The 22,242-nt window shown below is 48.0% G+C and overlaps 1 protein-coding gene across 1 annotated transcript; it reads right to left on the bottom strand.

The window, feature by feature from the left end:
* Nucleotides 1–5,760: 5,760 nt before the first annotated feature.
* MLEC (malectin) lies at nucleotides 5,761–20,468 on the bottom strand. Its single transcript, XM_046639362.1, has 5 exons — nucleotides 20,046–20,468; nucleotides 13,449–13,627; nucleotides 12,686–12,862; nucleotides 12,524–12,581; nucleotides 5,761–11,351 (listed from the first exon to the last, which is right to left on the bottom strand). The coding sequence occupies exons 1-5, from the start codon at nucleotides 20,269–20,271 to the stop codon at nucleotides 11,122–11,124; spliced, it is 870 nt and encodes a 289-aa protein (XP_046495318.1). The 5' UTR covers nucleotides 20,272–20,468; the 3' UTR covers nucleotides 5,761–11,121.
* Between the last annotated feature and the right edge of the window lie 1,774 nt (nucleotides 20,469–22,242).

Genomic DNA, 22,242 nt, shown 5'->3' with positions numbered 1-22,242 from the left:
CCCACTATCGAGGAGCTCCCCCTTTGTTGGGGAAGACTGTGAAGTACATAATTCACTATGTGCCCCTTCCTCTTGACCAGCTCAGTGTGAATGAACTAGAAGACAAACCAGATTGCTGACTGCTCTACCACGTACAGCAAAAGTACTACCGGAGTACACAAGAGTGGTCTGTGGGATCAGGCAGAGGCTTCACAGGGGTGACATCTGCACGGAGCCTTGGAAGTTAACCATGATTTCACCAATTGGAGTGGGGAGGCCGGGAGATCAGGCTGCCCTCTTACACCCCAAGTGGCTCCGTCTCTAGGGATTCTGAGCCACACTCTTCTGCGCTGGAGGCCTGAGCCTGACTGATGGAAAGTGTGTCTGTTAGGTCTGATGTCACCCCTCAGCAAGGCTTGGACTAGAATGAAACTCCACCCACCTCCCCACCGTCAGCCTCAAGACTTGATTTATGACAAGCCTTGGTGAGTCCTTCTCACCAGATGTGAGGGGCTGATAGGCCTAGCCTGGTTCCTGGACAAAATCCAAACCCGACTCCACCCCAGCTGCCTAGCCTGGTGGGACAGTATGTGACCAAGCTTTATCTAAATGCTGTCCTGTCTTTGAGAGATTGCCACCGGGTGGCACTTACCAAACTGTTCAGGGAAATTTTAACAGATGTGTACAAAGAATTGAAGTCTTTCCCATTGCAAACAACTCTTTTTAAACCACTCAGCAGCGAGTAGTTACTGAAGAATTTCCAGAACATTTTTTTTAAAGATTGGCACCTGAGCTAACATCTGTTGCAAATCTTTTTCTTCTTCTTCTCCCCAAAGCCCCCCAGTATATAGTTGTATATTCTAGTTGCAGGTCCTTCTGGCTCTGCAATGTGGGATGCTGCTTCATCATGGCTTAATGAGTGGGGCTAGGTCCGGGCCCAGGAGCCGAACCAGTGAAACCCTGGGCAGCCGAAGCCAAGTACGCAAAATGAACCACTCGGCCGTGGGGATGCCCCCTCCAGAACTTTTAATGTGCTACTTGATTGTGAATTACCAAGAGGAGGGCTTAGCATGCAACCACTTCCCACGCTCATTTGCCCTTTGAACGTTTATTCTCAGAGCACCAGGACTAGAGTTACCTGGATGCCGGCTTTTGTCTCTCTAGGGATGATAACAAATGTATTAACTCTTTCACCTGCAATTCCATATCCAGGAATTTAGCCTACATTAACGCATAAAGATGTTTACCAGAGGACCATTTGTTTAACATTGAAAACTTACAGTAAATTTTCCACTCATGTTATGCAGCTGTTAAAAAGAATGAGATCCATCTATGCATAATGGTATGGGGTGATCTCAAAGATATATTAAGTGAGGGGAAAAAACAAGGCACAGAATCCCATTTCTTTAAAATAAAAAGTATATGACTATATAGATGGGTACTTGTAACTGCAAAGGAAGAGGTCTAGATATACACTAAATTGTTAACCTTGGTTCCCTCTGGGGAGGAGGGTATTGGAAGGGACTAAAGGGGGATATATTCACTTTTGACCCCATTTAGAGCTACTTCTGTACTATTTTATCACAAGCATATGACCATGGGCTGTTTGTATACAAAAAGAAAATATCTCAGTGTCTGTGTCTGGAAGGCAGACTCTAAGCCAAAATGGCCTTATGTCCTCTTAAAATTTAAAAGCAACCTCAAACCTGATCACTATTTTCAGTTCAAAAGAAATAAATAGGGCTGGCCCGGTGGTGCAGCGGTTAAGTGCGCACATTCCACTTTGGCGGCCCAGGGTTCAGCAATTAGGATCCCAGGTGCGGACATGGCACTGCTTGGCACACCATGCTGTGGTAGGCGTCCCACATATAAAGTAGAGGAAGATGGGCACGGACGTTAGCTCAGGGCCAGGCTTCCTCAGCAAAAAGAGGAGGATTGGCAGCAGTTAGCTCAGGGCTAATCTTCCTCCAAAGAAATTTTTTAAATAAATAAATAAATAGTGTCATATAAGGGAATTGGGGCCTATACTCTCTCTAGTCACTACCTATTGAATTGTGGTTAAAAGGAAAAACTGTATCTTTAGGAGAATAGAAAACACACAAGAAGAAGATATATAGATAGATAGATAGATATTCCTTTTTTAAAAGGAGTAGGAAAAATTAGGGCTGTAACCTCTAATCGGCCTCTGCCTCTCCTCACCAAATCTTCCCAAGGTATATCAAAAGGGTCTTTTAAAAATATTTTTTGAAAGTACATATACTAACACACTGTTTGAATGAAAAAGGCAAACAGATTTACTGCATTAAACAGTAACCCCAAGGTTTCCCTGGGCTAGCCACGGGAAGACTAGAGTAGAAAGGCTGGCCTCCCTTTCACCCCAGCTTGGTGGTCTGCGAGTCTCTCTCCTTCAGCTGGTTGTTTTCCTTCCTGTAAGAAGTGTGACAGTGGCCGTTTTCCAGGGCAGTCCCAGAGTAGCCAGGCAGTCTGCCTCAAATCAGGCCAGGCAGGTGGGGCCTGGAGCTGGTGCAGCCAAGGTAAGCAAGACATCAGAGGGCTTTTTTTCTGCAGACTGGGAAGTTCAGTCTGCCTTCCTGCTGTCTGCCTAAAGATGGCATGCATCAAATCAGCCAGTCGGGGCTGGGACTGTAGGCATGCCTTGTAGCCCGGGACTGAGAGCTAGTAATTTCCCTAGTACACAAGTCCCTGCTCTTCCCGGCTGAGGGCTGTTTTTAAAAAGAATTAATTCATTATTTATATCCCACCTGTTCCCAATAAAGATTTCTGGCATATTCCAAATTCATGTAGCACAAGACTGGAGAGTGAAAATTTACGTAGCCTTGTTGAAGGCAGTACTTTCAAATTTTTAAACACATATACTGTTTGATCCATAATGGAATTCTAAAGAAAAACTTGCACACGTGCACAATATATGTAAATATGAGTATGTGTACATATACAAAAATACATATAAGACAAAAACACCAAACTGTCACCTGTAGTCCTCTAGGGATTAGAGGGGTGGGAATAAGAATGATGAGTTTTCACATTTTGCACCTCCTATAATTTTTAAAAAAAATATTTCTGGGGACCGGCCCCGTGGCTGAGTGGTTAAGTTCTCGCGCTCCGCTACGGCGGCCCAGGGTTTCACTGGTTCGGATCCTGGGCGCGGACATGGCACCACTCATCAGGCCACATTGAGGCGGCGTCCCACGTGCCACAATTAGAAGGACCCACAACTAAAACATATACAACTATGTACTGGGGGGATTTGGGGAGAAACAGCAGAAAGAAAAAAAAAAAAACAAAGATTGGCAACAGTTGTTAGCTCAGGTGCCAATCTTAAAAAAAAAATTTCTGCATTTCTTATATCACTGTCTTAAAACGTTACTTTCTTTTTTCAGAGAAAGAATAATGTAATAAACCTCCATGTAACCATCACCTAGCTTCATCAGTTACTTACATTCAAAAGGTTGCTGTTATTTTTTGAGGAAGATTAGCCCTGAGCTGACATCTGCTGCCAATCCTCCTCTTTTTGCTGAGGAAGACTGGCCCTGAGCTAACATCCGTGCCCATCTTCCTCTACTTTATATGTGGGACGCCTGCCACAGCATGGTGTGCCAAGCGGTGCCATGTCTGCACCCGGGATCCGAACCGGCGAACCCCAGGCCGCCGGAGCAGAACGTGTGAACTTAACCACTGCGCACCAGGCCAGTCCCCAAAGGTTGCTTTTTAAAAATAGCGTATCATAGCATTAAGAGCACAGGCTTTGAGGTGAGACAGGGCCAGTGCCAGCCCTCTCTCTGCCACTTGCTAGCTACGTGACTTTGGGCAGACTGCGCATCCCCTCTAGGCCTTTGTTTCCTCATTCCTAAGTCAGGTGAATTACACGTCTTTCCTAGGGTTGTTGTGAAGAGATAAAAACCAGAGAAAAATAGCACTATACTAGTGTCAGGGAGTGTCTCATGAACGGTCACTACAGTGACATATTGAAGTGGCCTCTTTCTTCAGGAGGGCAGGCACACTGGATGAGGAGAAGCCAGGGAGCTAGATGGGAGTGTACAGTGATTGAAAAGAACACTCAAGTCAGAGCTGAGAGGAAACGAGCTGGGGACCAGGCCTGGAGGAAGCAACAGATGGATTCAAGTGGAGGCAGTGAGGAAACCCCCGGAGAGCAAGGCTCAGTATAAGGCCTAAGCCAAAAAGCAGGCGGGGTTATTTTTTTACTAATATAAGTAGTTGGCAACAAACAAAACTAAGACCCTTGGGCCAGAGTACCGCAGTGAGGTGCCTAGCATCTCAGGTGGCCAGCAAGCAGAGGCAAGCCACTCCTGGCTCCACCCCTTTCTGCCTTGAACCCTCACCACTGCTACAGCAACAAGCTTTCCAGTAAATGTTGGAAAAACTCATCTCTCTTCCTCTATGGAGGATGGAGGCGGGTAGGGTACTAAAAATGGAGCCAGGTCCGACATACCGGCTCCAGCCAACCGGGAGCCTGATTTCCTTAGCGAGATTAGGATCTGGACCCAAGGAGTGCTTTAACCCACCCCCCAGCACTTGGCCCCAGATCTTCTGTCAGACAATTTCCCTGCCTGCAACTCCCTAGAGCAGGGCTTCTTCAGGTCTCTTCCCCATTTGGCAGTGCATGTAAAGCCACTTGAAATAGTAACAGCTAAGTTTAAATTAGAGAAGAACTCCAGTTACGGGTGGGCTCAAGCTAAGAAAGAGGCCATGTGGGCCTCCTGGCTTATTTGGGCCCTGAGAACAGACTCCATCAACACTGACCTCATTTTTGGAGCTGAGCACTGAATTCTGCCCTTCAAGCGATAAGTGAGTGAGGGAGGCCGAACTCTTCCCTCCCTCTCCCAAAACCAGAAGCCTCCATTCCTGCTTGGAGAAATACAGCAGGTAGATTCTGACGCCACGTCACACAGCATCATGGGGAAAGGGAAGGCAATAGAGCAATGATGAAGAGCAAGAATCCTGGTGTAAAATCCCAGCTCTGCCTTGTGCTAGCTGTGTGGCCTTGGACAAGTCATTTCACCGCTTAAAAGCTAATACCAACTGGTTTGTTGAAGACTAAACAGAGATAACATCAGTAAAAGTGCTTGGCATTGTGCCTAGCCCAATTCAAGGGCTCAATAAATGGTGGCTATAATTATTTTTCTTACAATCTTCAAAAGAACGTGGGCTTTGCAGGCAGATAGACTGGGTTTGAATCCTGGCTTGACCATTTACTGACTAGGTTTGAGTAAATTACTGAAGTTTTTTGAGTTTCATGTTCCTCAGCTGTAAGATGTGGCAGATAAATTAAATTAAATCCTTTCTGCTCTTTCTGCTCCTTCCCAATGCATACTCCACACTGACAACACAGCAGAAAAGGAGAGTGCAGAGAAAACAGTCCCGTGGCTTACTCTGTCCAGAGGCTATCGTGGAGGCTGAGGGAAGGCTGAGAGGAGAGGCGGCCACAAGCTCAGTGTGCCTTGGGAGTGAGAGTCATGGCCTGGCGTTCCAGTGAAAGTGGAAACAAAACAAAGTAACTGTTTATTTTTCCTTGAATGCGCTGCTGGTGGAAATGGCCAGGCAGGGTTTTATAGAACTTCATTCCCTTAACCAAACATCCCGGCGAAAAGAGAAGCAAGAGACAAACAGCTAAATGGACAAGAGCTCCTTGCCTCGTCACAGGAGAATCTTTTGCAGCCAAGTGAACCCCTGGGTCCCCCTCTTCCAACCCCATCACTTCACGTCTTTGCAGTTAAGTTCAAACTCAATCGCAACACACAGTGTCACTGCAAATTGTTTATTAAAACACAAAGCAATGGACAGTGAAAAACATCCTGATTTTTAAACTTTTTGGTGGGAGTAGGGTGGGGCATGGAAGGGGTAGGGACAGATGGAGATAGCCCAGAAGGAAAGACAGCTCTATCTACCCCTACTGCTTTCCCCGGGCCAGCCAGGTTCAAAGCCCCTCAACCACATCTCACTGTGCCGCTGTAAATGCACATTGTGGCTACAGACAGAGTTGGTTTGGCCTCGGCAGGGAGAGGATGAGAATCTAGAGTGGGAGCTACAAGGGCTACTAAGAACTTGACACTATCCTCCAGTACTTGGTACAGAAAAGAGCAACCGGGCCCAATCTGGAGGGGCGAGGTTGATTTCCTGACAAGCCAGGTTAGGCCAACAGTGGTTGAAGAGACTGCCCAGAGCTCAGAATGGCCAGCTGCTCCTAGCGTGGGAGAACTTGGTGGATGGAAAATCCAAGGAGGGAACTAATCCAGGGTCAAATTTCTTTTCATTCCCTGGATCATGACATACCAGGGAAGAGAGGAGTCAAGAATGTCTCATTCTTGGTTTTGCTGTAACATCTCTCCCTGCCAATTCTCCCCTCCCACCTGGCAACTCAGCTCTCCTTTCCCGACAGTTATCCTTTGAAAGGACGGAAAGCGCACTTCAGTTTGTTGTTGTTTTTCCTCATACTGAAATAAAGCACTAAAGCTCAAAATAGAGGTGAGAATGGAGTTCTGCTTTTCCTGGTGCTACGTGCCCCCATCTCACAAGACTGCCTGGATATGAGAGATGCCAAGGCCCTCTCTGCCAATTCCAACAGGCATTACTGTTTCCCTGGCTGCCAGCACAACCCTGGCTCCTTGTTCTTATACTCCTGGAGGGGGGAACCCGTCCCAAGAGATCCATCCTGCTCTTTTCCTGCCAACCCAGCCAGTCTCCAAATCATCTGCTCTTATCAAAATGATTTGGCAACCTAAAGCTGGCTAGCCAAAAGGCAGCTGGGGGAGGACAAACTAGATCAGCAGCAGGCCACCCATGTACAAAGAAGAAATCTGTCCTCGCTGGGCAGCTGAGCCATTGGTGCCAATCTAGTCTTGTAACAAAATGAGGAAATCTAGCCCCCCTGCCCCAGGAGAAGTCTAAATACAGAAAGAGTCCTAGCTAGGACTGAAAGGGAAAAATTACTCTGATCTCTCTGAAGCTTTAACATTAAGGCTTCTTTGCAATTTTCTTAGAGCTCTTTGATCCCTAATTATATCTTTCCATAGATGAGAAGCAGATTTCTTCTAAGACTTTTGAACAGATCCTGGATGTTTCTGGTTCTGTTTCTGCACTACCACTTAGCCTTACCCCAGGCTCCTTCCCGGGGGCCAGAGTAGAAGGAGGCCCAAAGCATATCCCCTCACCCCTTTGTCTTTAAACAGGAGTATCTATTAGTCTGTCACTTTGGAAAGCTCACCTGCTCTCCTAGGTTTTTTTGGAGAGGCATGGAGGACAATATTACATGCTGCCACTTGATGCCATTAAGGCTCCTTGAGGCAAGAAGACACTTGAATTAGGAAAGAGCCATTTAGCAAAGGGAAGGGTGAGGAAGAGATGGGGAAGCAGCCCTATGGCAGGGACTGTAAGACTCCTGCCCAGACCTGAATCTAGAGAGAATGCCCACCCTGGCTCAGAGCAGGAGAGGAAAAGGCACTGTGCTGACCAGGGTGGGTCCTTCCCCAATCCCCAGGGAGGGCAGAGAACCTGCTGATTCTTTCCCTGGATTTCCCAAGGTGAGCTGATTTCTAGGGAAAGGAAAATTAAGTGCTAGGAAAGGGAAAATACTCCTGCTGTTTTCTAAAGTTCAACTGAGATTCTAGAAGCCATGGCCAGGCCTTCCTAGGAGAGGGTAGAGGCAGGATAAGAAAGAAGAGAAATTCCTTAAAACAGAAGCTTCTCCACAAAGATAAAGAAGTCAAATCACAAATCTAAACCTGGATTAAACAGTTCCCAGGCACAGAAAGGGGGAGGTAAACTTAACTCGAACTTCACCCACCTCTTTAAAGTCTAAGTGACCTCTGATGTGATCCCCCCAATTTCAGGCCAGTATCTCTCAGGCAAACAGTGGGAACAAGAAAACAAGATCACACTCTCCAACTAACAGGGGACTCTGCAGGCCCTGTGGTCCTCCTGGGAGTCTAACACCAACTGGTTAGACCGAGTCTAACTACCACTTGAAGATAACCACCTTTCAAGTCACCAGAACTCAGGGTCTCAACTGAGCAGCTTCTCCTCAATAGTGGAGATTTTTCAGAAAAATGGATTTGGTTTAGGGGACATGGGTCCCACAGATAATTTCCTGGCACGATGTTATAGTCAGCATGAGTGGAGCCAAAAAAAGTCCAATTAGAGGCTGGCTGGCCCCTGACCCAAACAGGAGCTAGACTGTAGACTCTCTGCCTGCCTCCAGCAGACGTCTGCATGGTCTCCCCAGAAACAGAACTGAGCCCACACTGCTGGCAAAAGGAGTTTCACCTTGGCCATCCGCTCCTGGCTTTGGTCAGCTGGGCTCAGGGGGATCTAAAAACTAGGACACAGCTCAGGCCTTCCCTTTCCCACCCCTAAATGGTATCACTCATCACACCCCAACGCCAGTCAGACTCCCTACAGCGCAGCCTCTCAGTCCTGGCACTAGCTCAAAATACAGACATGGGAACAACAGTGCAAAAAGCAAAAGATGAACAGAGTACTTCTTAACACACACAATACAAAAATAAAAATAAAGAGTGCCCCAACCCACCCCTTTAACCTAAACTTCACGTACCTACATCGTCCTAGAGGAACCAAAAAAAAAAAAAAGCTTTCAAGTTCAGCATCATTAGCCAGCTGTGACCAGCCCTGGGCAGCTCTGTTAGCTGGGTAGGCTTGGTTCCAGGGCACACGATCCTAGCCCCCACCACACTACTTCTTGTTTCCTCATTTCCTCTTTAGTTTTTGTGAGCTATAGGAAGATGTTCCTTCCTTTCAGACACAACCAAAGAGGAAGGTGCCCATCCCTATCCCCGAGCTCAGGGGAAAGGAGTGGGCTTGGAAACAGAGGCAGAAGCAAAGATGCTTGGCTTACAGTACCATTAGGAAATGGCCCCAGGAGCCAGGGTTTCCTTCTGAGACTCTGAGTCACTGAAAGGATGGGTTGAGGTGAGGAGGTGGGGACCCCTCCTTCCTCAGAGACCCAGGCAAACCAACAAACAAGGCAAAATAGAGGCAGCAAGTCCTCCTTCCTCATCTTGTTTACTCCCTGGCACTGGCCTATGGCATTGGGGAGTTGTGACAGAATGGCAACCAAAGCCACTATCAAAAGCCCAATTAATAGTCAGGATGTCCACTGCCCCAGGCTGGTGGTCCCTAGGACCAAGGCTACAAGACATCCTCCTTTAAAGCCCGGAGCTTTGTGAAGCACTCTAGTACGTGCTCCTCTGATTGCAGCCTCAGGCTGCCACCATCCAGCTACCCGATTCAATACCCTAATACCAAGGCCTCAGTCACAGCTAAAATAAAGGGCTACAACTCTCAAAGAACTAAACACTGACCTGGAGTAACTCATTAAGAGCCAAAACCCAAGACACGAGCCCAAGGGCTATTTACTTTGTCACGTAATGAACACTTCAAATATATGGAGCTCTTTAAAAACAGATCCAAAGAGACCACCTCAAAATTAAACACATCCTAAAAAGATGGGCCTGGTCTGAGGTTCTGTGCTGCTCCAGCCCAAGGAGAAGCTAATCCTGCTGCCTTCCATCCATAACATTCCTTGTAGCTTACCTGGGTCCTCCCTCACTGCTGCCCTAACTGGGAAAAAGATGACAGGGACCGGAAAGGATGGGAACAGGGAAGCTTCAATTCCTGCAAAAATTTTTCCAGGGAATTCAAGACAGACACTTAGATGTTTCCGTTGGCGTCAGAGCTGCCAGGACTATGGCCGACTGGCAATCTTTCAGCCTTGTTACACCAAGAACCTGACTGCTACTTGGATGGGGAAATGAAAGGACAGAGGGACATACTATTAAGATCACTGAGGAGTGTCACTGGGCCAGTTATGGACAATCAGTCTAGTTCCTTGGGGCAATTCTAGGCATAAACCAAAACTGGTTGAACTGTGACATAGAAGGTCATGGGAATAAATGAACACCAGATACTAGACACTCTAAACAGTGGTCACTTAGTAGGGCTCAAGTCTCTGAGGTTGCTCTTAAGTTATGCTAACACAAGCCTTTTCTAATCCAAAGACCAGAAGAGACTTTTAAGGTCAAGTGTTCCGTTGCTGCAGGCTGGAAAGCATCCCTGTTCCCTGGCAGCAAGACCCTACAAAGGGGCCAGTATAAGAACTGCTGGGTCAGGCCCTCCTTGCTGCTGGCTCAGAGATCCAGGGAGGGAGGTACCAACAAGGTGAGGTGGTGGAGGATAAGACACTCAAGCAGAGGGAACCCCAAATCCCCATGTCTCCTTCCCTTCTTGGCAATAACTTAGTGGGATGGTTGAAAGAGAGAGAAGAGATTTCAAATGAGCCAGATTAAGGGGGAAAAAAAAAAGAGAGAGAGAGAGGAAATCAAGTCCCCAACAGGCACTGAAATCAAAATGATTTGTTGTGGTAACAAGTCAGAGGCAACTTGAGGACCTGACATAAACTAAGCGTCTTGGATACCAGACAGTCCTCTAACTGGCCCATGTCAGGAAGACAAGCAACGACAAAGCTCAAACACTTAAGGTGGAACCATCATTGGGCTTAAACCAGAAAGGCTTCCAAGCAAGGAAGTATCTACTTTTCTTTCTTTTTTTAATCCCCCTTCCATTTTCATCTTTATCATACAAATTATACACCTTCACACACACACACCACACACACTTTCAATCCCAGGACATCTGAAAACTTATCTGAACACAACTTCAGAACATACCCAACTCCCAGGGCTGATCTTCTCAAGTAATAAGATGACATTTCCCTGCTGTTAATTTCTAAACTCAAAAATAGAACCATGTCTGCTGAGTTCAGAGTCCTCTCCACTAGGTATACAGATGAAGATCCTTGAACAGGTAGGACCCAGCTTACCCTAAGTACCCTAGAGAGGAAAGAGAGGGCTGGGGGCCAGCCACAAAGAGAGGACTAGGACTGAAGCAGGTCTGGGACCAGGTGGTGGTTGAAGGCAGCTCTCTATTCAGTCTGCCTCTTTTCACCTCCTTTAATTTGTGTGTGTGTGTGTGTGTGTGTGTTTGTGTGTGTGTGTGTCTGTTAATCACTGTGAAAAATACAGAAACCAAAACCAACAAATTTGGTTTCTTTCCCACAACCCTCCACCCTGTTCAGGATGGTATTTGTTCTCACAACCGGCAGAGACAGAAGAGGGTTGGAATGAAGACTCCAAAGGCCACCAGGATGGGAAACATGAGGCTGCTGTTGTCCGAGGCATAGGGGTTGGGCGTGCGGGGGCCCGACTGCACCCGGTTCTTATTCGTCTGTCTTTTGAGATTAGATCCTTCATCGTATTCTTCTTCTTCTTCTTCCTCTTCTTTCTTCTCCAATCCTGGATGAGGCTGCAGCTTTGGTACATCTGACACAAGAAAGAGAACACCTTTTAAGTAAGACCCACAACATTTAAGTGAGACCTTCAAGAGCAGTAAATGAACCACAATAAAGAGACCCTATGACCTAACCACAGGAAGGAGCAAAAGTAACAGAAATAGCCTCCAGCTAGAGAATAGTAGATTGCTGCAAACACTACTCTTCTCTAGATTTAACTAAAAAGCAGTACAAGCCCTGCACAGAGGGACACTATCTCCCCTGCCTCCTGCCCTACTTCTTCAGAGCCCCGAGAGGACCAGATTGGACAGGGACAATGACCCAACACACAAAACTTAACCTTTTCAAATCCCTCCTCCTCCCTCCCACAATCCAACATTCCCTTTTGATGCACACAACAACTGAAGAAAAGCTGATCCACAGAGTTCTGAGTTCTCAGCACACACTACCCCTCTGCTCTGTCTCCTCCTTAGGGATTCGAGCTACAAATCTGTTTGGTGGCAAGACATCCTCCTGGATGTCCTAATATCAACATGTGGGAGGACATCAAGAGAACAGGATGAGATACTTGGTGCATTCAGGATGAGCTGGGAAAAGGCACAGAAGTGGGATAGGGGAGTAGTCATTAAGACACAAGCTTTCTCTGCAAAAATCAGCCTGGGAAGCTGACAGCCAGGATAATCTCAACCCTGAGAAAGAGATATACCCCGAGGCTAGATCTCAAGGAGAAGGAGACATTAATAAGTGAACTTTTGTTCAGTGCAGTCCAGCAATGCTGGAATCTCTCAGAGCATACCCAAACACTAAAGGACTCCTCCCTTTGCCTTTTTCCCTTTTTGCCCCCAGGAAATAGATGTCAAAGAAACAAAGGAAGGACAAATTTAGGCAATTTCAAATGACTACAAGGGTCAGGGCAAACCAACAGGTACTACTGTCAATCCCAATTTACAGTGAAGTTAAAGGAATTTGTCCAAAACCAAACAGCAGCAACCAAATGGCAGCAGCCAGACTTGAACACAGATCTTACTCAAAACCTTAGGGCTAGCACCACGCTATACTTCATCCTAGCCATCTGACTCTGGATTCCCCACAATTTGGCTTTAAGTGTTTTCAAAATAGTGATCAGCTAAATTAGCCCCCAAGGGTTTCCTTAACCATATCCTTCAGCCCAAGTCAAAAAAACAGATCAAAAACACAACTTACCATCCACTGTCCCAGCCATGATGTAGAGAGCACAGACTTTGGGATTGTCATAGTACCCCTAGGAAACGGGAAACAGTGGTCAACCTACCAAAAGCAAACATTCCCCTTGCACCCCTTCTTTTGAGCTCCTCCTCAGCTGTGAGGGCAGAGCAGGAGCAGTACCTTGACAAATTCGATGTAGAGTTTCCCTGTGAAGGTGGACACCTCCCCCTGGACACTCAGCTTCCCCTTTCTGATGCTCATAGGGATGATTTCATCATGAGCTGTGCTGTGCCCAACACGATCAAAAATATCCAAGTCCTTTACCACGACATGGCCATTCAATCGCACATCAAATACCTTCCAGGGTGAAAAAAGGAGACAATGTCAAAACCATCAGCTTCACAGCCCTTCAGCAGTTGGAGATCATGTACCTGCCTGCGCTTCGAGTTCAAAAATAATTTAAGAAATGACAGGGTTGGATATACTCCAGGGTGGCTAGAGTCCTTTGCCTGAGCCAAATCAAAGCCTTGTTCCTTCACTGTCAAGGAGGTCTCATACTGGCCTTAGGGAACAAAGAATACAAACAGAAAGCTCAACTTGGAAAGACAGAAATTCACAGGAAGGGATAGGCAAAGAAGGCGGCTAACAACGAGAAGGTGTTGACAACCAAGGAGGGAGAGATAACCAGGAGGGCCTGAACAGGATCGGTTAGTTGCCAAGAACTAGGATTCTGGCATTGCCTTCTGTCACCAACTCCCAAGGTAAGTACAGCCTTGTGAGCAATGGGACAGAGCTTTTCTGGAGGCAGAAGGAATCCAGCCTTTCCTCAAAGCTTTTCTGTTCCTCCCTTTTGGGAAGCTCTTACATTCTGTGGCCCATAGTAAAGGAATATCCAAGAGTAGCAATGTCCCACTGGTCCAGCAGACGCCTGACCGGTCCTCACCTTCTGTTGGGACTGTGCAAAATAGACCTCGGCAAATTTTAACACCAGCACATAGTCCCCCTCCTCTTTGATGGGCACTTCGTAGCCAAAGGTCTCCTCATTGTACCGCTCCGTTTGATACAGGATCTGATCCTCAGGGTTGGAACGCAGGATTGGCAGTTTCATGCCATAATCAGAGGCTGGTGACAAAAGACAAAAAGAAACTACATCAGAGGCAAAACACAAAAGAAGAGCAGAAACACCAGAACCACTAGAGGCATTTCCAGGGCAATGCTAACAACCCTCCCAGTGGAAGGGGCCACCCCTCTAAACCTGGCTCCAAACAGACCAGACACAAAGGCAAGGATCAGGGAGCCATTCCAAAGAAGCGTAAAACGACAGAAACCAAACACTAATCACCCCAACAGCTCCCATAACCCTCAGAGTGAAACTCTTTGAAAGCACATTAAAATGACTACTCCCTGACAGTATTGAGAGTGATAAGGCAGAGAACAAATCTAACTCATTATTCGAACAAAGCACTAGGCTACAGCTGCCTGGTTCCCTGCGAGGGAGAGCTTCAGAGAAACCTCATAAAACAAGGGGGATGGTCAGGAACTCTACAAGATGATTAAGTTCAAAGAATGTTTTTTTCTCATTCAGAAAAGCTCAGAGCCTAAACAAACAGGATATCTGTTAGGAAAGTCATTCTTCATTGTCTTTACTACAAATAAGATACCAGCTTTAGTTGCTTTTTATAATTGTCATTCAAAAAGTTCTAAAGCTGGTAACGAGAAACATGCTCGTAAAAAGAAGGATGTGATACTTCTCCCAGACTCACGAAACTCAACCTCACCTATCCTCTTGAACATGCCCTCAAGTCAAACCAAAAGAAAAAAGGTCCTATTGTATCTCCAGCACCTAACACAGGTCCTGGCACGTAAGTCAGCACTCAATGTGATTTGCAGACCGAACAAATGGCAACAAGGGAGGTCCCTGCAAAGCAGTTTAGCCATGCTGCTCTCTCCACGAGGCTAGAGCCATCCTAGAGGAGAAAGAAAATCTACCAAGGCCCTATTGGCACCTCTGGCTTAAGACGCCCAAGTGCTGGGGGAGCCACCTTTCCCATTTTACAGACTGGCAAGGAATAAGGCAAGGTGAAAGTAAAAAGTTACTTACCTTCCGTCAGAATCAGACGAGCTGAAAACTACTGCTGCCAACCCCCCCCCCCCCCGCCCCCAAATTTGGTGGGAGATGAGACTGTATGTTTTTCTTTCTCCTACATAACAAACTAATCAGTTTTCCTCAAATATTGGATACCACACTCCAGCCCCAGAATGAATAATTACGTTTCCTCCTTAGGAGAGTAGCTTCTCTGACTCTTTTACCCTGTAAACACAATGAGGCATCCCAGTGCTCCATACATCTCCTTTCCAAACTACAAACTTAGCAGTGATTTTCATACACAGGCCTAGTTTCTCCTCCAGCCTGGAATTAAGATTTAAAGACCACCTTCCAATCTCACACAGGGACTCTGAAGACATTTGGCACCTAGATCCTTTGGGAGATGTCCAAGAGCAGTCATCCCTGGAGCTTTATCTTCTGAATCACCAAAACTCCAAAGGAGAGGATCTTTTATCTCCAAGGGAGGTAAAAGAATAACTAAGACACCAGTGGCTAAGGTCAAGCCCTCAAAAAAATAAACATAACTGTTAACAATTCCGGTAAATGAACAGGAGCCACGAGATCAGAGGGACTGAGGAGACAATGCAACAGGAAACCCAGCGCACTTTTGTCTTCTGACTCTACTGCTTCCTATTTCTCTTCAAGAAATCAAAGAAGGGTAGCTGAGTAGCACTACAAAGGGTGCACTCCCAACACATCCCAGCTCTTTCCCAGGCTCAAACCATTACGCTGGGGCTCAAACCTATAAAGATTAAACAACTGCTATTTCTCTTCCAACTCAGTTCCAAGAATTTCCTTCTTCCATGAGGACCGTGATCCTTACAAATCTGGAACATTAACTAGATTTGCTTTTTAGATACGCAGGAAATTTTGTGCATGTGTGGGGAATCTTTTTTTCCTTCCTAAGTGGAAAAAGTGAGAAACTGACAGTAACATCATCTGTGGCAGTCTCAGTCCCACAACTAAAACAACTCAGCCATGTGAACAAAAACTACTTAACAACCTTGCAATTACCTTTAAATAATTTCCCTTTAAAGCCCAAGTAGCTTTCCTAAGAGATTTGCCACATTCAAAGTTGAATTTGCCCACATCCTAAGAGACGTAGCAGCAAAAGGATTTTTTTTCTTCCCCCCTTAGCCTTTACGAACTCACAGCTAAACAAATTTCTCTAAAAAACAGTGAAGTGTACACAGTCAGCACACTGTTGAAGCCGGCACAATACAGCTCAGACACTTAACCAAAACGGAAGGGAGCCAAAGGGCCTCCATTATGTCTGCTGCTTCTTAGTTTTACACAATGGAATAACCAGTCTACTTGAAAAATTCAGCCCAGGTTTTAGAGTAAGACAGGCCTGGATTTGAATCCTGGCTCTGCCACCTACTATGTGACACGGGACACACTGTTTTCTCACCTCTAAAATGGGGATATCACCTAGCGCACAGGGTTGTGCATGGAGAGGAGTGAAACTTAAAACAGTACCTCACAGAGACACACAAGTATGCCAGCCAGCCAAGCAGATGCACACAATAAGCACTCAATAACGCCTCCATTCCAGGGAGTTCAGGGAAGGGACCAAGCGGAAATGGAAGTAATAAAACTAATTGGGGGCTGGCCCCGTGGCCGAGTGGTTAAGTTCGCGCGCTCCGCTACAGGCAGCCCCGTGTTTCGTTGGTTTGAATCCTGGGCACGGACATGGCACTGCTCATCAAACCACGCTGAGGCAGCGTCCCACATGCCACAACTAGAAGGACCCACAACGAAGAATATACAACTATGTACCGGGGGGCTTTGGGGAGAAAAAGGAAAAAAATAAAATCTTTAAAAAAAAAAACTAATTGGAAAGCTGGGAACCACAGGCGTGGGAAAGCTGGAATAAGCAGGAACCTGTTCTACATGAGACCACCACTGTAAAGCTCCCTGCAGCACTCCAACATCACTAGCCCAGCGTTAGGCCTCCTGTCCACTAGATACTCTTCTGAATCCCTTCTTTCTCAGGTGAGGCCAGTTTGTAAAGAATTATTCTGAATCGACTGAGGTAGGGAACCCGGGGATTCAGGTAACCAAAAAGGAAGGGGTCCAAAGGACCTACATGATGTCTGTTGCTTCTTGGTTCTAGACAATGGAGTAGCCAGGCTACTTGAAAAATTCAGCTCAGGTTTTAGTGTAAGGCAGGTCTGGCTTTGAATCCTGGCTCTGCCACCTACTATGTGATGCAGAAGAAGTTATTTTCTCTGGGTGTTTTCTCACCTGTAAAATGATGTAAAAAACATCACCTACCTAAATTCTCTACCTGTGAACTTCTGCTACCTGGAGGGCCTGCAAATGAAGTCTGCCTCCTAGGTCACAGTACAGGGAGAGAATTCTAAACAAATCCCACGGACTTAAGCAAATCAGAGGCAGCAGTGACTCTCTTATCCTACCTTTCAGTCTTGTATCTCCCCAAGGCCAAATCCTTTCCCACCCGAAAGGAAAGCTGCCCAGGAAAGGGTCTTCCTTAAGCCTGCAGAATTAGTAATCTGATAGGCTCAGGCCTCTAGCCAGCTTTTTCCCCTCTGGAGCCATGTTCTGCCCTGCTTTTAATTCCATGTAAAAGGTCATTGAGCAAAGAAAAAAAACAGAGACATTTTAACCTACTCTGGACAGGAGAGTTTTCAGACTCATGTCACTGATTTCTAAAATATGACAAGTTTTCTTAGGAAGGAAAACAGGGCTCAGAGAGGTAAAGCGAGTTCTTCAAGGTCATACTAATGATTAGCAGGTATCTTTCCATGAAGAGGAAATGGCCTCTTCAGGCCAAACAACCAGGTCTTTTCCTCCTCAGAGTCAAGAGGAACTCAGAATGTTCAAGTTAAAAAGGACCCGGGATGTGCGGCAGGCCGAACTCCCAAGTGGAGCGCTTCTGAAGCACTCTCTGTAGTGGTACTTCCCTCCGTTGAAGCACATTGGTTGAAAACACCTTTCCCAGGTTGTCAATATCTCCTATGAGCACCAGCTACCCTCGAGGCACAAACGAAATTCAATAAACATCATGAAGTGCCTTTGACAGCAAAAGCCACTAGGTGCCCTGGGCCACTCAGAGTTACAAGAATGCTGAACTACAAAGACACTATAAAGAAACAGCAAGTTCAAAAGCAGGCCAAACCCTTATCTCAATTAACTTGGCAACAAATACTCGAATTCATTCAACAGCAAATGAACTTTCCTCAGCCTGCTGGAAACAATATCACAGGCATGTGGGAAAAGAAATATGACATGCAGCTCCTACTGCAAAGAGGGTAAACAGCTGCCTGAGATAAGGGTCTCCAAACACCTGGCACACCCTTATCCAAACAGTGCCAGAGAAGGGAAGGCAGAGGGAAGAGCTGCACTTTCCTTGGTGGTGCCCACTCCTGAGCACAGAATGCAACTAGAAAGCTGCCTCCTGAGAGGGGAAGATTAATCACATCTCAGCCCCAGACCTAATGCCAGCAAAATGGTACTCTGAGGAACTCGGCTAAGTGCAGTGTTGCAACAGGCTGCTGCAAGCTGAAGCTGACAACTGCCCTGCACTCTCCATCCACACCTTAATACTGCCACAATTCCCACCCCAGCTGACAGAGTGCAGCAGGGAACCTCCGTTTATAGAGTGCCCCAAAGGCCAGGTCTGAGACAGGACTCCAGTACACACGGGCTTTGGTGTTCTCATGTAATTTTACCTGTTACGATAAACTCCTCCAAACAGACTACAACCATGAGCCCGTAACCCAAGGACACAGCCTGGCTGACTGCTGACCAGGCGAGAGGAAAAAAACAAAACACCACCTACCAGCAAACTAAAACCAGGATTTCTGAATAAGGGGAGTAGCTGGGGATTAAACCTGTGCGGTCTTAGTCAGCTTCCTCCTCTGCACAATGGACCTAACAGAATAATGTAACCTATATAAAGCCTAGTATCTAAGTGAAAGGAACCATCTGCACAGTCCTCACCACAGCTATCTCAAGAGGCAGAGTCCACAAACCGTCTCTAGCTTCCTCAAGGGCTCCTTCCTCCCTGCCCACATCCATGAAGAAAGAGGAAGGGTCCAGGATGGAGACAGCAACGACCTCCTGCTACTGAGCCTGGCTTTGGCTGCTGTTCCAGCTGCTAAAGACCAGGGCCCTGACTCAGCTGAACCCAGGCTACTAAGACCTACATGCCAGGGCTAAATAAACTCCAAGACAAACACAGAACTTCAGAAAACAGTGTTATGTCCCAACACCCTCACGTGTATGGAAGTAATACACTCTCTAACATTACAAACTCCAAGACATTGCAATTAACTTAGAAGACCTAAGTTAAACCCTTTGGTAAAGGAAAGAGCCAAATCTGGGCATCGTGGAAAACGAGTGAGAGAAGGTCTGTCTCCTACTTTTCTGGAGATGGCATATTGCCAATTTGGCAGCCTCTGAACCCAGCATCCAGTGTAAGTCTCCTTCCAACATATGAAGCAAGCAACTTCCTTCCCAAACCCGTTCGCCAACTCTACTTATAGAAGAAACAGAGCCTAGAGCATATTTCCCCAGAGTGGTCTTGGGATGACCCACGTCAGTAGCCCCTGGTGCAGAAACCTGGGTTTACTCTCCGAGGTCTGGAATTGGCATTTTTAATCAACTCCCCAGGCCATTCTTACACTTACTTTGAGAACCGTGCAGCTCTGTAAAAACTGTTGCTCACTCAAAATAATTTCTCCCATAAGCTGGAATCACCCCTCTCAGAACCACTTATGGTATTCTAAGCACTCAGAATATTCAGAGCTGACTCGGGCTGACCCAGTTGACACACCAGCAGCCTCACGTGCAAGATGGCTTCAATGTCAACCACCCTCGCAGGGGCGGCCTGCAGCTTCTACTTTGAAGCTCACATATTCCTCGCTCCAAAGGGAAAGGGGGCGGGAGAGGAGGCTACCATCAAACTTTCCTGGCCCATCCTCTTCGAAGATTCTTTTCTCTTCTGGCTAACAATCAAGCCCCGCTCCTGCAGAAAGGATAGGGAACTCGGCCGATTTCTAGGTCAGCAGGAATCTACCAGGAGCTGTCTGCATAGGAAAGCAGAACCACCCGGGCCAGGGACACCGATAACCTAACAGCCCTAACCTAACCACCCTAACCTAACCGAACCACCGTGAGGCCTCGAGGTGGCAATAGGGCGCCTCGTTTTTACTTTGCCAGCTCGGGTGGAGGTGAGGGGTTAAGAAAATGCAGGGAGCGAGGTCCAACTCTTCTCGCCAACTCTCTGCCTCGATGGCTCTTGGTAGCTTCGAGCCAACGCCAGGGTCTGAGCTCTGACCAGGTCCCAGAGGAGACTGCAGAGAAAAACTTCGCTCCAGAGACGTGGCCCCGGGGCCCACAGCCCTCGGCCGGCTGCGCCCAGCAGGGCAGGCCCGGGAGCCCGCGGCGCGGCTGAGGGGCTCTCACCTCGGCCCACCCGGCCTTCCAAAGGGTCCTTGCGGAAGTGGATCCCGTGCACGTCCACATGCGCCTCGCCGCCCGCGTTGACGGCCCAAATGACGCTCTCGGGCAGCCCAGCCCCCGCCAAGCCGACCACGCCGAGCCCCGGCCCCCGGAGCGCCGGCAGCAGCAGCAGCAGTAACAGTCGCAGGAGCGCCACAGCCGCTCCCTCAACCGCCCGGGCCCCCAGCATGGCGGCCACCACAGCGGGGGCAGCCTCCGCCGACCCTCGTCCTCAGCCGGCCGCCAGGCCGCCCCGGACTCAGAAAAACAGCGCCACGGGCCGCTGTGCCTCAGCCGCCGGGGACATGTCGCTCACAGGCCTCCTTCTCAGCCACGGGTGCCGCCTCCCACCTCAGGAGCAACCTAGCCCGCCGCCCAGCCCCCGGCCACGACTCTACAGCCAATCAGCGCCCGGCCCTCATTAATTACCCACCACCCCGCCAGGAGACGCCGGCCCATTGGCTACCAGGCGCGGGAAAGGGCGTGGCTACCCCCCGGCGCTGGCCCAACCATCAAGCACGAGAGGGAGCGCGCGCAGAGGTTGGGAGTTCGGTTGAAGCGGCGGTTCGATACGGAAGTGGCGGGGTGCAGCGCCCAGGCGGCCCCGGGATCCCGCAGCTGAATAGGAAAGGTGGCATAGGGGGAAGGTTTAGGATAGGACGCACTGACACGTCGCCAGCACTTCCGGTGCTCCAGATCTTGGGACCAAATAGGCTCTAGAGGGGGCGTTGCCGACTTTCCCGCCCCCTCTTCATTTTTCAGGGAGAGGCATGAATATAAGCTCTAGTAGAAGAAGCAGTGAACGCTCTTCCGACCTGAGATTATTTTTCCCCGCGTGAGGCAGAAAACCCATCCTCCCCCAGAAAGGCCACGTGCACACATCTTCCCTGCCAGAGTCCCACGAGGACAAGACCCCGCCCCCACCCCTTAGCAGGCTCTGGGCTGGTGGTAGCGTCCAGACGGCCGCCCAATCAGAAGGCTCCAACGCAGCGGAAACGCGTGGCCTGGTAGGGGAGGGGCTCCAGGCTACTCGCGTCTCCATGGCGACCGCCGCCGGCCGGCCCAGACTTCCCCGGCTCTGGTGGGAGGAGTAGCGGGAGGTGCCCAGTCTGGAGGCAGTCGGGCACAGGCGAGATCAGAGCTCTCTCTGTCCTCTTTGGCAGTTTACCCAGCGCCCTCCTACACTGGCGATCCCTACGCTGTGGTCGCTGCCCGAACTCCCGCCTTTTAGATGGAGAAACTGAGGCCCACATAGGGGCGGAATGTTGCCCAAAAGTTCACACCGGAAGTTTAGGGCAGAGCCAAGGCAAAAACCCATGTATCTATTTGTTCCACAAGTATTTATCGAGATCCTAGGTGGGCAGCGATAACAAAAAAGGAATAACATACGTCGGGGCTAAAATGGAGCTAGGAGGCCATTAAGGAAGTGGGGCTTATGCACGTACACCATGTCGACCCAGATGGAATGTAACTTTTTAACTGCCTCACCGTTATCTTGACTTTCCTTTAAGAAAAATGCATGCTCCTATAGATAAGAACTTTTTGCCTTAGAGATTGCCTTAGCAACCAATCACATGTAGCCAAGGAGTAACAATTGTTGCTCGCACCAATCAGGAGTCTTGGAAAACAACCTGTGCGATTGATTTATTTATTTATTTATTTTGTCTTTATAAATCCTTGCCTTCTTTGGAGCACGTTTTGGGTTTTTGCCCGGATCTGTGTCTCCCGAATTTCATTTCTAATTGCCTAATAAAAATCTGCTGTTTAAATTGCTGTGATTTTTCCTCAGTTGACATTTCTTGGAGGAGTTGGCGGAATCCAGAGCGACTGACCTCGGACCCGCAGCGCCGCCGCAGACACGTGGGAGGTACCTCGAAGAGACCCTTGCTCTCGAGCGTTTCCACTGGCGAGCCTCGGAGTTCGGGGGTAAGTTATCCTGGATCCGAACCTCCTATTGTTTTGTAGTTGAGGTTCAGACCAGACTTTATTTGGGCGGACTGGCCGGTTCTGTCCTCACTGCTTTGGGAAGCTGTCTTTACAAGCGCACATACCTGAGCCAGATCATCCCTCCTGCCTTGGCCATCCAAGAACAGCCGTCTCTCAATTACGGGCAACACTTATTCCAGAACAATCACAAATGATGAACCTCCTTCAGGAACCC

This window comes from Equus quagga, chromosome 15 (assembly GCF_021613505.1).
Source record: "Equus quagga isolate Etosha38 chromosome 15, UCLA_HA_Equagga_1.0, whole genome shotgun sequence".
Lineage (NCBI taxonomy): Eukaryota > Metazoa > Chordata > Mammalia > Perissodactyla > Equidae > Equus > Equus quagga.
The sequence above is the reverse complement of the archived record's forward strand: the minus strand, read 5'-3'. Positions and strand labels throughout refer to the sequence as shown.

Excerpts from the sequence above, each read along its gene's own strand:
- MLEC (XM_046639362.1), bottom strand. The coding sequence starts at position 20,271 with ATGCTGGGGGCCCGGGCGGTTGAGGGAGCGGCTGTGGCGCTCCTGCGA. Across the intron at positions 12,582-12,685 it reads TCTACATCGAATTTGTCAAG|GGGTACTATGACAATCCCAA; the intron begins GTACTGCTCCTG and ends CCCGTTTCCTAG. Across the intron at positions 11,352-12,523 it reads CATGGCTGGGACAGTGGATG|ATGTACCAAAGCTGCAGCCT; the intron begins GTAAGTTGTGTT and ends TTCTTGTGTCAG.